This window comes from Desmodus rotundus, chromosome 1, assembly GCF_022682495.2.
Source record: "Desmodus rotundus isolate HL8 chromosome 1, HLdesRot8A.1, whole genome shotgun sequence".
In the NCBI taxonomy this organism is placed as follows: Eukaryota; Metazoa; Chordata; class Mammalia; order Chiroptera; family Phyllostomidae; genus Desmodus; species Desmodus rotundus.
Window position 1 is genome coordinate 16,515,300 of NC_071387.1, and position 15,568 is coordinate 16,530,867.

At 46.2% G+C, this 15,568-nt stretch overlaps 1 protein-coding gene across 7 annotated transcripts in view; it reads right to left on the reverse strand.

Moving 5' to 3' along the window:
- Positions 1–3,595: 3,595 nt before the first annotated feature.
- The window catches only part of TMEM268 (transmembrane protein 268), a 28,368-nt gene continuing 16,395 nt past the window's right edge, over positions 3,596–15,568 (reverse strand). For all 7 annotated transcript variants that reach the window (XM_045196861.3, XM_053921353.2, XM_053921329.2 and 4 more), the window contains 4 exons: positions 11,080–11,190; positions 9,030–9,110; positions 7,955–8,143; positions 3,596–4,971 (listed from right to left, as the gene is read on the reverse strand). In XM_045196861.3, coding sequence (XP_045052796.2) covers positions 4,792–4,971; positions 7,955–8,143; positions 9,030–9,110; positions 11,080–11,190 — 561 coding nt within the window. In that variant the 3' untranslated portion in view covers positions 3,596–4,791. The remainder of the gene's footprint in view (positions 4,972–7,954; positions 8,144–9,029; positions 9,111–11,079; positions 11,191–15,568) is intronic.

Genomic DNA, 15,568 nt, shown 5'->3' on the forward strand with positions numbered 1-15,568 from the left:
AACGAAGTGGAGACTTTGCAGCAAACAAAACTCAATCTGTCGCCAGAAGATCTATATGGGAAGGAAAATGCTAAAGGTATTTCTAAATAGACTAAATACTAAGGTATAGTATTTGTACAGTATAGTATAGTGTAGTGTAGTGTAGTATTTAGTATAGTATATGCTATGCTAAAGAAACATTCCAAAGGTAGTTCTAGGAGGAGAACGATCCTACATAATTGTATGAAAATGCAAGAAGGAACAAAGAGTAATGAAAAAGTAATACAGAGTAACACAAAGTAAACATTTAAATAAATCTAAATGAACACTGGCTACAAACAATGATGTCTGTTGCGGCTTAAAACATGGAGAGAATTGGGGATGGCTAGGGTGGGGGGAAAATGGAGACAACTGTACTTGAACAACAATAAAAAAATGTAAAAAAAATTAAAATTAAAATTAAAAAAAATAAAATAAAACATGGGGAGAATTGAAACCCGTAACAATAGCACAGCAGGCAGAAAGGTGAATTCGGAAGTCTCGGGATTGTCCAGAAAGTGGTGCAAGAACTCACTTGGCACAGAAAGTCAGGGGTGCATGTTGTATCCAAGGTAACCACTAAAAGAAAAGAATACATTCCTCACAGGCTAATAGAAGAGAAATTACAAAAATAATGCAGAAGGCAGCAAAAAAAAAAGACAGAAAAGAGAACACAGCAAAAGAGGATCAACAGAAAGTAAATAGCAAAATGGAACATATAAGCCCAAATCTATCTAATGTATCAGTAGTACATTACACATAGCAGAGTAAATACTCCAGTTAAAAAAACAGAGACTGAATTTGTTTTAAATCCCATATACCCACAAGATGGGTACCTTAAATATAAGGATACAGGAAGTTGAAAGTAAAAGGATGAACAAACCTATACTATGTGAGCACTATTCAAAAGAAAGCTAATGTGTCAGTAAATTTTAAGGCAAAAATCTAATATAGATAAAGAGAGCTATTTCACAGTTGAAAGGGTCAACCTATCATATTTCTAAGTTTGTATTCAAGTGACAACAGAGCAAAACTTGTCAGAAGTGAGTTATTCATAGCAGCATGATTCATAATAGCCGAATGTAGAAACAACCCGACTGATGAATGGATACACAAAATGTGGTCTAACCGTGCAATGGAATATTATTCAGCCACTAAAAAGGACCAAAGTGCTAGTACTAGTACATGCTCCAGCATGGATAAATCTTGAACTATGTTATGTGAAAAAAGAACAGATAAAGAAAGCCACATACTGTGTGATTCCATTTATATGAAATGTCCAAAATAGGGAAGTCTATAGAGAGAGCAAATGGATTAGTGGTTGTCATGGGTTGGGGAGAGGGAGGGATAGGGGGCAAGGGCAGGTGAAGAAAATGCTCTAGAATTAAATAGTGGCAACGGCTGTGCCATCTTAGATATATACAACAAAATACTGAATCGTATGCTTCAAAATCGTGAATTTCATGGTATGTTAATTACATCATTTTTTTTAACTATGTCATTAAAAAAAACAATTTGTCAGAAGTAAAAGGAGAAGCAAAACCTACCCTCACAGCTGGAGATTTCCCTAGCTTTGTCGCTGAAAGAACAAGCAAACCTACATCAGTAAGGACCTAGATTTGCACGAGACAGGTAAAAGCAGAAGACAGCATGCGGCAGCTGCAGGAGAAAAGCCGTCAATGATGGAGCCCTCACTGTGTGCTTTATACACACCACCCCAACGAACCCACCTATTACCACACACCCCTTCACAGACGAGGAAATGGAGGCATAAGAAGAACAGAGAGGGTAGCCTCTGGCCCAGAGTCACCGGCTCACTCTTAACCTCCCTGCTCTACTGACTGTCTCCCAGTACTGAATTTAAGAAAGATTTGACTAGAATCTTAATTCACATAAACACACCCAAGGGCGCTGGAGTAAGCGAGGTCTGACGCAGCCTGAATAAACATAAACTGTTAATGACCTACTACATCAACGAAAATATACATCAGGCGCCCACAGTAAACAAGACATAGTGAGAGATCTAAGAAAAATAGCAACAATTTATTGAGCTCTTACTCAAGCTTGCAACGCAAAGCTGCAAGCACTTTGCATTTTTGACCCCATTTTATCTCCACCATAACCTGCCGGGTAGGCACTCTAATGTCCATTCCACACAGGATGAGTGAGACCTCACAGTGGGAAGGACGCTGCTACGAAGAGGCAGAGCTTGGGTTGGAATCGCTGTGACTCTATAGAGTCCAAGCGCCCACCTCGGGTCACTGCCCCACCATCAGCGTCACCGTGGCTGTCATGAATGCAGCCTTCAATCTTAGGGTGCACGTTCATTTGCTGAATCTGATCTTCACAGCAACCCTGTGAAGTAAGCAAGAGAGATGGCAGACTTTTCTGAATGAGAAACCTGAGGCGTGTACCTGGTGGGCATAGCTGAATGCCCCTCCCAGCAGGAGAGAGCATCAGAAACGGAAGAGGAAAAAGCAGGAAAAAACACACGAGGGCTCTTTAAGCCTTAAAACGGGAAAACTGCTGTTCTGTCACTTAACACACACACTTTTGTTCTGTTACCACTCTGGCCAGGACTTCATGGTTGGATGGTAACCATGGGCTTCTACCGATCACATTCCCGGCCCACATTGCCTCTGTGGCCGGTGGCAGAGGCCGTAATCACCTCCATGAATAATTCTCATTAAGCAAAGCTGCCCTAAGAGTTGGCTAAAGAGAAATGCCTAACACAGCCATTCCCAAGGGCTGGTCTGCAAACGATTTCTCTTCTCTGGCACAGAGAAAGCGATGGTCAGACTCACCTTTTACAAGGTAAGTCACCCACATCATTACATTTCACGTTCACCGGACCCATTTGCTCATGAAGGAGCGAACTGATACGCAGAGAGGTTAAGTGTCCTCGCCAAGATCACGCTGCTAGGAGGGAGCAGATCTGGGATGAGAATCCAGGCCTCCTGCTAGCTAGGCCAGGGTTCTGTCCAAAGGTGCATCAGGTCTCAGGCACCTCAGTCACGCGGGGCTACAGAATCTTTCTATGCGTGCGTAAAGTCATAAAAGACAGGCAGGCCAAGGGCTATAATGGAGCAGAAAAAACTGGAAGTTCCCATAACTTTGGCTTTGGAAGGGCCATTAAGAGTCATCCGATCTACCCTTTATATACATGGTTAAACTGGGGAGCAGCCAAAGTTACACAGCTAGGAGTGACAGTTCAGGGCCAGAACCCAGGTCTGTGCCAACCTCATCATTCAGCTGAGTTTATTTTTTTAAGAGTTTATTTATTTATTTTGAGACAGAGGGCAAGAATGAGAGAGAAACTTCAATGTGTGGTTGCCTCTCATGCACCCCTAATGGGGACCTGGCCTGCAAGCCAGGCATGTGCCCTGACTGGGAATCGAACCAGCGACCTTTTGGTTCACAGGCCAGTGCTCAATCCACTGAGCCACACCAGCCAGGGCTCAGCTGATTTTAGAGAGCAATTTGCAAAAGCTACGAGGGAGATGACAAAGCAATTAAATACTCTTTAGCAGGACCAGGCTGTACACAAAGATAAGGTGTAGTCTTTTTCCGTGAGGAGTTTATAGTCTAGCTAGAAAAACAGGCATGTGCACAGGAAAACAGAATCAATAAAATAAAACATCAGTAAAGGCAGCAGCTACATCAGGAATTTAAAGGAGGCAGACAGTAGCAGAACTGGCTGTGCTGGAAAGCTTCCTAAGATTGGGATAAGTAAAGCTGGGCTTTGAAGCATGCATAGGAGCCCAACAGATAGAAAGGAATAGTAGGTATGTCAGTCCAGCAAAAGGTTTCAACTTAAACTTTTTATTTTGTGGGAAATGAAGGCAAATTGCAGATGAAGGCCAGATTTTGGGGACTGGGGAGCCAGGCTAGAGCTTTTGGATTTGGGCCTATGGAATCATGGGTCTTCAAATTTATTCAGGAGCAGAGAACCTGGAAGCCTCCTCTGAGCTCTTCACGGAACTCCATGAAGATGACGCTTCACTCCAGTACAATGACAGTGTCAGAAAACATGGCTGTCACTCCGCATCTGCAATACAAAACCACAACCACAACCACGCATGCCCTAGAATGAAAGTCCTCAAGTCAGACAAAATGTGTCTTCTCCAAGTAGTCCCACTGACAGCCATGTGTCATTGGTTTCCTTCCTCTGTCCCCTGGAAGCCTGCATACAAGCAGACAGCAAGCACAGGTACCTCTGTTTTTCCGTAAGAATCGGAGGAGAAAGCTGTAAAAAGAATGTTCTGAGAATTCACTTCATTTTTTCAGACTGGGAAGAGGCAGGCTTGTCATTGCAGAGGCCCAAGGCCAGTCCACACAGGCAGCGTCCTCCCAGGGCCTCCGTTTCCCCGGATGACACAAGGGGTGGGAGGTAGGCGCATCATCTGACACCAGACTGTGGACACGTCTAGTCCAGTCTGGTCATCTTCACATTTGCTGGGCGGTCTGGCAGAGCGGCCCATGCCATCCAAGCCCACAGTTCCAAGCAGCATGGAGAGTAGCTTGTAGCTGGCCCAGCTCGGCAACCATGGCCTCAGAAAAGGACAGGGGTCATCAGGGGATGTCAACAGCCATTTTTGTGCAAGGTCCTGGAGTAAGCATGACACCCCATTGCTGGCATGACTGACACCCTTCAGAGTGCCCCAGATGCTTCTCTCCTCACCTCGTGCTCGCCATAGGCCACCGTGGGCCCCTGAGGCCTCGCTGACTTCTCACCTTCCATCTTGGAGGAAGATGAGCACCTTCGTCCCTATGTCACCTTGCCAGGAACGGGCAGCACCCAGTGCCCAGGATGTAGGCTTCTATGAGTTGGCAGGGGCATGGGACCTTTGGAGAGTCTGTGTGTCGTGTCCCCATGGCCTGAGGGAGCTGGGAGGTCACCAGGAGCCGGATGTAGTAGCCACCAAACACTGCCAGCAGCTGCTGGGCCATTTCCTGGAATAGGCAGGGAAGCAGAGTGAGCTACACAGACAGCAGCTAATGCACATGGGGAAGCCAAGCTGCCCTCACACCCCGGGGCCAGCAGTGATGCTCACTAGGAAGGATGAACCTGGCCAGGCCTCCATCTGGGGCCCTCAGAAGATGCCTGGTCTGGTCTGGAACCCCCGCACTGCAAATGACACTATGGGGCTTCTGCAGCCTGTTTCCTCGTCTCCTAGGGGGTAATCTAACTGCTGATAGGCAATAATAATATGCACAAAAAAATCTATGGAGCCTCAAATTGCTGGAGAATTTAGCATTGATTTATCCCAGCCAATCATGCGGTTTCCAATTTCCAATGTCTGTGAGCTGGTAAAATCCATGAGGTCAAGGAAACACACTTGAAGAAAATCACTAGTAAGTGGGGGTGGGCAGGAATGGAACACCCCCACGATGGCGTGACTCTTCAATCCATACCAGGTACCTGCTGGATTGCTTTAGGCAAGTGCTTATACCACATTAAGAGCTCGCTTATAAATACTGGATTTATCTCAAAAAGACAAATGCGGTATGATTCCACCTATATGAGGTACCTAGAGCAATAAATGCATAGGCAGGAAAAAACAGTGGTTTCCAGGCGATAGCGGGGGAGGAGCTGGTGTTCAATGGGTGTGGCGTTTCGGTTTGGGCAGGTGGAAAAGTTCCAGGGACGGACGGTGGTAACGTGGCACAACAAGGTGACTGTACTTACTGCCCCTGAATCGTACACTTAACGATTAAGGCAGTAAACTTTGCATTATGTATCTTACTGCAATGAGAAAAATTAAACACCCAAAAGGAATTTTGGAATTTTAGAAGTTGGATTTACACATGTTCTTATTAATGCAGCGGGCTCTAAAGGTGCGCTCGCTGGTCTGGCAGCTGGAATTCCAGGGAAAGGCTTCCTGACGTGTGGCGCTGAAGGTCTTCCGTACCATGTACTTGTGTCCAGTGTGAATGTACGAGAGTGGGTGTGGTTTGCAGCAGGCTGTTTATGATGGTAGAGTCAGTGAGTAAGAACAGGTTTTCAAATCAAAAGGCCACGTGGAAATTTCGGCTCAGCCACCCTGTGACAGACCCTGAGCAAGTCACTTCATCTTGCTGGGCCTGTTTCTGCACCAGTAAAAGAGGGGAAATCACAGCACCTCCCTGGTTAGGCTGGGGTGAGGATTAAAGGAGCTAAGGGATAGAAAGCCTAGCACCTAGTGCTCAGTAAATGACATCGATATCATTACCATGATTGTTAGTTTTAAAAGGCAGGAACTCCCACCTAGCTCTGTAGCTTCTGTGTTTCCTACGTACTAGAAAATAGCTACCTTTTGTGCTAGAAAATACTAAAAACTTCAATGAGCCTAACACTTACTAACTCAGCTTGGTCTTCTCGCTCATGTACGCTAAAATCAATAACCTAAGAAACAGAGAGCTGTGACAAATAAAAACTGGCCTACTTAGAATCAGTAGGGTTGGCTTCTGGTCTTGGCTTTGCCACATTCTCCCTTGCTCTGTGAACTTGGGCAAGTCAGTTGACTTCTTTGAAGCTATTTTATCCACCAGAGAAGAAAAAATAATCCCATCCTCAGAAGGTATGCTAAAGAATTTTATGCATAATGAAAAAAAAAAGCTATGAAGCCCTGACTGGTGTGACTCAGTGGATTGAGCACTGGCCTGCAAACCAAAGGGTCACCGGTTCGAGTCCCAGTCAGGGCACAAGCCTGGGTTGCGGACCAGGTCCCCAGCAGGGGGCACTCAAGAGGCAACCACACATCCATGTATCTCTCCCTTTCTTTCTCCCTCTCTTCCCCTTTCTATACAAATGAATAAACGAAATACTTTTTTAAAAGCTGTTAAAATGTGAAAGGTCATTATAAGTATTTCTCCATTCCTCACGGGCGCTGGTTTCCCACTGAAATACAACAGCCTGGCCCATGCCGAGACTTGGGCATTGATTATGTTTTTTCCCTCGCTAAGTGATCAGGGCAGCTACTTTAAAAACATGTGCACACACACTGAGATTTGATATTCATGGCAGGAAATTGTATTACTATTGATTTGAATGAATTTGAAAAAATAGTTTAAAAGACCCATTATATTTAATAGGCTATTTCGCATAAACCCAGACATGCATGCCACAATAAAGTACACGACTTCAGCAATCTTTTGTGTTCTTAAAAAAGAAAAGTCAATGGGATTCAAGGAAAGAGATTAATGTATTTGTCATTTTCTCTTGCAGTAGTTCTACTTGCAGGCCCCCCCCCCTCCCCGACCAGTGCAAAAGGGAACGTCTGGGCTGGTTTGGACATTTAACCCCCAGATCTGTTGGCATTAAAGAAAATGCCATTGCTCTCCTGCACCACATCGTGCCTGAGGTCACCCTCGCTACAGGTCTCCCAGACAGTGGGTCTGTCCTCATAGTGAGAAGCAGGTAGGTGGCACAGGCTACAAACACATCAGATTTCTGGTCTACCGGCATTTGGTCAAACCCAACAGAGAGCTTACTTAGTAGGACCAACAGAACTCTGGGGCTGGAGGAACTAGAATTCAACAGAGATGCATATAAGATTTAAATATCTAACTGCAATTCAAGTAGATGGATGGATTGATAAAATGGTTTAAAAATGACACAAATATTCATCAACATGTTCATGGTTAGGTAGGCAATTACGATCCATCAACACGCAACTAACTACACATCCAGTAGAACTACTAAAAATAATATCCAAGATATTTTTTAAAGGGGGTGTTGGGGAGCCAAGTGAGTAGCAAATGACTCCTATAAACTAGTTTTTAAAGTGCTGGGGTGAAAAGAAAAATATTGAAAACTAGTAAGCTGGGTCTGTATGGTCTTTACCAACTCAATAAAGCCATGTGTCCTCAAATTTACACCTTGAGGCCCCCACTCAGATTCTATGCAAATATCCCATGAAAGGTGACCCCTACCAGCCCAGGTGCGGTTGGTTACCTCTGGCTCCGCCTCAGGAACAAGCTGGTGAAGCTCGGTCTGCATGAGTGGCCTGTCTGTGGGATGAGGGCTGCTGGGCAGGAGAGGAGTGTCCTCCAGCAGGTTCTCAGGCCCCTCTGGCGGTGATGTGGGGCTCACCCCAGTCTCCATGACAACACAGAGCTGGCTCAATCTGCTTCTCAGCAAGGACTGCAAATGACACAGAGAGGGAGTAAGGGAGGTGTCCTAAGTTGGGCGGCATGCGGGAGGCCGAGTCGCTGTCTGAGGTGCAGACCCACAGAGGAGGGACGGGCCTTCTACAGACTCAGACACTGACCTCGGGAGACGGTGGAGCTGAGCCACACTGGAGATATGGGGAAATTCCCTTAAGAGCTTCTAAAGCACTTTTCCTTCCCAGCTCTCATTGGCTCCTCAAAGCGGCCTGGGTCGTGGATATCTTTGTCCGTAAGTTGCAGATGAGCAAACTGAAGCTCAAAGGCCTTGCCCCACACCATAAAGAAGCCACTGGGCCAAGGTCAGGGCTAAACCACAATCCTGATTTCAAGACTGACTACAGGGCCCAGGAAAAAGCTGATCCCAGAGGAGGAGGCCAGGGCTCAGAGACAGGAGGGCCGGGCCCAAACCGGGCATCACCAACCCGCTCTGTGACCGCCCGTCGGTGGTGACAGGACTACTCAGAGCCTCAGTTTCCTCATCTGTGGAGTCAGAGCAAGAGCTCCACGATCTTCCTCATAAATGGCAGGCAGGCATTTTGAACAAGTGAAAGTCATCTAACCACATGGTACTTTCCTCTACCAGCTTCTTTATTATTATTACTATTAATTATTATATATAATAAATAAATATATGCTCACTATAGGAAATGCGGAAAATACCGATAGTTAAAAAGGAGATTGGTTAAAATGCGATTTGTTAAAAAGGCTTAATTCCCCAAGCGAAACAACCACTGATTTGACATTGATGGTCTCCTTCTAAGTAACTTTTCCTTAGACATTTCCCAACATGGAAGTGATGCAATCTATACAATTCGGTCTCCTGGGTTTGTTTGTTTGTTTTTCATTTATGGGTATCTTACCTCTTGGCTAGTCTTCATTTCTCGAACATGTTCAGACAAAAACTGCACACAGTTCTCCAGGTCAAAGTAGACAAACCAGAGCTGGGGAGAAAGGAAGCTATGAGCCCTGAGGCTCAAAGCCAGTCCCTGAGATGGTCATCGACCTCCTGTCTCCTTGCCAGAGGTCCTTCCTTCTGCAGACCCCTGGATTTATTCTGGTCTCTAGTGGAAACATGCCATTCTGCTCTCTCCCAGGGTCCCCGTGCATGAGGAAGTCTCCTTTGCACAGCTGACAGAAAGATGGCTCTGAGGGCATCGTTCGCAGTGGCTGCAGCCCCACCTCCCACACGTCTGTAAGCATCTGACAGACTCCAAACCATCCTGGACATCACAGATCCACCCAGGGCTACCACCTTCATCTTCAGGGACCAGGTGCCCTTCTGTCTGGAATCCAACAGGCAAATGAGTGAACTCTTCAGAGCTGTCCCCTACCAGGTCAGAGGTCATCAACCTGGGTGGCTCTGTGGGGAGGGGAGCAGGGGGAAAAGTCCTCACCTCACCATTACCTCCCCTTCCTCCACAACCTGAACAGCCCCCAGAAAGCCAGATTAAACTTAGCCGGGCCAAAATCTTCTATGTTCACACATTACATCACCTTGTCAGGTCCACATCTGGCATATGTCACCCAAGTTCTGCAAGAAACTGGGAGCCCATGTCTCACACCTCCAGTCGCTGACCACTTCCTCTGGATCCCAGGCCTCCCTCCTCCCAGGGACTGACCCATGGGAGCCAAGGCCACATCCCTCTTGCCAACTAACCCCTCCCATTGTCTCATCCTCAAGGAAACATTTTTTTAATTTCTTTTTTTACTTTTCATTATGAAAGTTTCCAAACAAACAAAAAAGTAGAGCAAACGATGTCACTAACTTCCAGCTGCCCCCATCTGGGGTCAACAGCCACCACCTCATGACTACTCTTGCTTCCTCTCTACCCCCCCCGTCACTCACCCAGACACTTACCACCCCCAACCCCACCCATCTCGATGGTCTTAAAGAAAATCCAAGCTATTGTATCACCTCGTCCCAAAAATACTACTTTGAAACTGAAAGAACCCAATTATTTTAAAAGATGTGTCCATTCACAAGTCATCCACTTGCCAAGTCACAGCTATGTGCCAATCCACAAAGAGGATCCCAGGTCAAACGAGGCTGAGAAGACCCCCAGACCCAAGGACCTCTCAGTCTGTATGTCACACCTGAACTGCCAGCCATCTTATGATGCTATCAAGTTCACCCCTTGCTGTCAGTCAAGCTCCCCTCTCACTCTGCACCACCTCAGGTGTGCTAGGCTCCATAAACCCAGGGATCTGCATGTGTCTGTTCTCTGCTGCAGCCCCAGTACCTAGAACCTGGCACATACTAGGCTCTCAGTAAATATTTGTGGGATGAACGGATGTGCACAAGGAGATTCTTCCCAGGTCCCTGCCACCCGCCCACTGGGCAAGGGGCAGTGGCGGGTGAGAAGGCAGATGCAATGCTGAGAAGCTTTAGCAACCCCACGTGGGGAGCCCAGCCAGGACCAGGAGACCGGGGGCTCATCTAGCTCAGTTGTGTTCCAGACCCACTGTGTGACCTCATACCAGTCAGCTGAGATCTCCCCACTGTCTCTGGGGTAAAGAAATCAACGGAGTCCGGCAGACAATGCCTTTGGGATCTGACCTGCTTCTCCCGGAGCTCTGCATGGGCCCTGCATGGGCCCCTCAGTGCTTGGCACAGAGGAGGCCACATCTGTTTGGTGAGTCAATGCTGAATGAGGAATGAGGCGTGGACAGTCTTTGAGCTTCCCTTCCAGGCCTGCCTCGGAGGTGCTAGACTGCTGGTTACCACCCAGAGAAGAGTCTCCAGGAAGGAACGCTGGAGCAAGGAAGAAGAGAAGGACTGCCTACACCATATCATTAGCAGACTCTGCAAGACATTGGGCAGACTGGGAGAATGTGGGGCCCCCACTCCCCATCAGACCAGCCCAGCCCAAAAGGGGGCCCTCAGGGAAAGGTCACCCTTAGACACAGTACCTGAATCACGCTCTGGCAGCCTTCCACCGTGTCCGTCACCCCCAACAGCACCCGGTGTCCCAGCAGGGCTTCATTGGCAGCCGTCAGCCTTAGGTCTGTGTTGGTGTTGGCCTGTAAGACAAACATCAGCCCTGTGGCCAGTTCTCTATGCTGCCAGGGAGCTCTTGGGTCCTGGAAAGAACATACACTGTCCCACCCTAGACACCATGGGACAATCCTCTTCTTCAAGACACACCCATCCCACTATGAAATCGGACTGTGGAGTTGCTGAGACAATCATTTCCATAGTGGCAGACAGCCCTGGGGTGAAGCCCAGCTCTGCTACTTCTGGCAGTGTGGCTTAGGCAGGCTATGTTCCTTCCCTCGGTCTTGCTGTCTTCAATTGTACAGGAAGGATAAAGAGTATCTCTGCCTCCTAGGAACGTGGGGAGATTTACTGAGTTTGTGCATGTGAAGCACCCAAGCCAGTGCCTGGAACACAGTCAGCTGCCATAGGCATCTGCAGGAGGAGAGGCGATGGAGGGGAGATGGGGGGAGAGAGAAGGTAGGTGAGCAATTATTGTGTAAGTAAAGCACCTACTCTGTCTATAAGGCACCTACTTTCCAAAGTACCTAGCACAGTGCCTGGCCCCTCAGCAAAGGGTTGCACTTTGCAACTCTGTTTCCTTCTTTTCCCACCCAAACCAACATCATTGTAGATTCAGTTGACAAAGTAGATGCTAAGCAGGCTAGGGAGAAGAAGGGTGTCAGGGTCCAAAGTGCTGCTATGGGAAAGAGACAGCCCCCTCCAAGGGCTTTCAGATGCCATTAGAAGGCAGTTCACTCAAGGACAATGGTTTTCTAAACATCAGGACCCCTGTAGGGAGCTTTTGGAAATGTAAGAAGACCCTTTTGATGGTCATAGGGATGGGATGGGCAAACCTGGCACTTAGGGACAAGGGCCAGGGATGTTGAACGCATGCCTGTTAGTGAAGGCCATGTCCCATGAGACACTCCCACACAGGAATTGTCTCCCAGCCAACCTGGACTAAAATGTACACTGAGTGAGAACACAGGTGAAAAATCTACTTATAATTCTCCAATGGGCCAACCTAACTCCATTGAACATGTAAACCTAAAGTGCCTGTTTAAACCTGTTTAAATATAACAGGTTTAAAATACAGTGAATTTTCCAGGAATGCCACTGTTATGAAAATTAAGAGATGATTATATTTTGTTTTGCCTAAAACATCTGCAAGGGCTGTTCACCCTTTCAGAAGCATACATCGCCAGATTTGCAGCCAAGATGGAGGCGTAGGTAGATAGGCTTTGCTTCCTCGCACAACCAAAAGAAGGACAACAACAAATTTAAAAACAAAAACAACCAGAACTGCCAGAAAATCAAACCGTATGGAAGTCCAACAACCAAGGAGTTAAAGAAGAAACAATCATCCAGAATGGTGCACCGAGACAAAGATATATGGCCCAAATGAAAGAACAGATCAAAACTTCAGAAAAAGAACTAGGCTACATGGAGATAGGCAACCTATCAGATGCACAGTTCAGAACACTGGTAATCAGGTCATCAGGATGCTCAGAGAAATGATTGAGTATGAATGCAAAATAGAGGAAGAAGTGAAGGCTATGCAAAGTGAAATAAAGAAAAATATACAGGAAACCAACAGTGAAGGGAAGGAAAGCAGGACTCAAATCAATGATTTGGAACAGAAGAAGGAAATAAATATTCAACTGGAACACAATGAAGAAACAAGATTTCAAAAAAATGAGGAGAGGCTTAAGAACATCCAGGACAACTTGAAACATTCCAACATCTAAATGATAGGGGTGCCAGAAGGAGAAGAGGAAGAGCAAGAAATTGAAAACTTACTTGAAAAAATAATTAAGGAAAAAACCCCCGATCTGGCAAAGGAAATAGACTTTCAGGAATTCCAGGAGGCTCAAGAGAGTCCCCAAAAAATTGGACCCAAAGAGAAACACACCAAGGCACATCATAATTAAATTACCCAGGATTAAAGATAAGGAGAGAATATTAAAAGCAGCAAGAGAAAAGGAGACAGTTACCTACAAAGGAGTACCCATAAGACTGTCAGCTGATTACTCCAGTGAAACCTTGCAGGCAAGAAAGGGCTGGAAAGAAGTATTCAAAGTAATGAAAGGCAAGGACCTATATCCAAGATGACTCTATCCAGCAAGGCTATCATTTAAAATGGAAGAGTAGATAAAGTGCTTCCCAGATAAGGTAAAGTTAAAGGAGTTCATCATCACCAAGACCTTATTATATGAAATGTTAAAGGGACTTATCTAAGAGAAAGACCAAAACTATGAACAGTAAAATGACAACAAACTCACAACTATCAACAATTGAACATAAAAAACAAAAACAAACTAAGCAAACACCTAGAACAGGAACAGAATCACAGAAATGGAGATTACAAGGAGGGTTATCAGTGCGGAGGGGGAGGGATGAATGGGGGAAAAGGTACAGGGAATTAGAAGCATAATTGGTAGGTACAAAGTAGACAGGGGGAGGTTAAGAACAGTATGGGAAATGGAAAATTCAAAGAACTGATATGTATGACCCATGGACATGAACTAAGGGGGGTGTGGGAATGCTGGTGGGAAGGGGGTGCATGGCAGAGGGGAATAAAGGGGAGAAAAAATGGGACAACTGTAATAGTATAATCAACAAAATATATTTTAAAAAAAGAAGAAGCAGCCTGCATCACCAAGAGTTCAAATCCTGACTCCATCTCTCACTACCTATATAATTTGAGGCAAATTACTATCTCTCTGCCTCCCATCTTCTCATCTCCTCAAATTGGAGATACTAACATTCCCTTACAATAAGGGTTATAATAAGGATGAAATGAGTTCATCCACCTAGAATACTTTGAAGAATAAACACTCAATACATGTCAGGCAATGATATCATTATGATGATGATACTGAATAGAAAACTCATTGTTTTCCACTGCACCATACTGGCCACAAACAAATATCTTTAGGAACTTCCCACATGCCTCAGCAATGTGCTTTATTCTGTAGGGGATGCAAGACAGGAGTGTGCCTGCCTTCACAAACCTTCCCATTTTGAGAAAGACTATAACTGCCCCACACAAGGCGAAAACAAGGCACTGTATGCAAAGCGCTAAGGCTCTGAAGGGTGCTACCTGAGGCAGGTAGGCCACTCGCAGTAAGAATGATAACGGTCTGGAAGGAGAACATGCATGGTCCTGACTGATAAGGGGTCCAAAGAGGAAGAGGTCCTTGAGCTGAGACAAGACCTGAGGAGGCCGCATGACCATGGACTGGTTACTTAACCTCTCTGAGCTTTTTTCTTCCCTGGCCAACAGAGTCAGTAATTGTAAGAGTAACACTTTGTGAGCGTTTACCTTATACCAGGTACGATTATAAGCACTTGCATGTATTAAGTCATTTAATTCTCCCAACAACCTGTGGGGCGGACACTACAAGTATTATCCCATTTTACAGATGAGGAAACTAATGCCCTGGGAGGTCCAGTAATAACTAACCCCAGGTTGCAGAGCTAGCAAATGGCACAGGTATCCTGCCTTTTCATCAGGCTGTTGTTGGGCATAGATACAGATTCCAAAGTCGGGGCACATAGCAGGTGCTCATTAAGTGGTAGTCTTTGCTAGGAAGGAAAGGACCTTGAAGGGGTTCCCTGAATGAGCAAACAGTGGTGACAGGAGTGCCACTGCCTACCTGGGGCCTCCATGCCGCACCTGCATGGGTACAGACGCAAGGTCTTGTTCATCTCTGTGCCCTGTGCCTGGCACATTACCTGGTACTCGCAGGGGCTTCATAGATACCGACTGAACAAGGACAGAAGGGGGGAAAGGAGGCGGCCACAGTAAGAGTTCCCTGAACAGCACTGATTACATCTGCATCCTTGACCCACCTGCCAGGTGCACATATTTCGCTTGCTCCTGCTGAAGCAGAAAATACCTTGCTTTTTCCCCTGTCCCAAGAGAAGTTCCTTGCTGCAGGAACAGCCAGTTCAATTTTTCTTTTTATAGGTGAAGCGCAAAGCCATGAAATCTTCAACAAATCCAAGGCGGCATTATTTTCTCAGCTGTCTCGCAAAAGCCAAACAAACATCTTTCCAGAACGAGCACTAAATGGAACTCATACCCCAAATTCTGGCCACATCTGCCAACACCCAGAGGCCACCCTCTGCTCCTGGGTCACACAAGAGCAGAGTGTTTGCTAAAGATCTCAAAGTCCAGCTCCGTGCCAGGTGCTGGGGAGCTTTCTAAGCACTGGAAAGAGGTGTGGCAGGCAGAATAACGCACCCCCCACTCAAGATCCGAAGTCCTACTCCCCAGGACCTGTGAATAGGTTCCATTACATGGCAAAGGGGAATAAAGGCTGTAGATGGAACGAACATGGTAAATTAGCTGGCCTTAACATAGGGAGCTTGCCCCAGATTATCCAGGCAGACCAGTGTAATCACAAGAGACCTTAA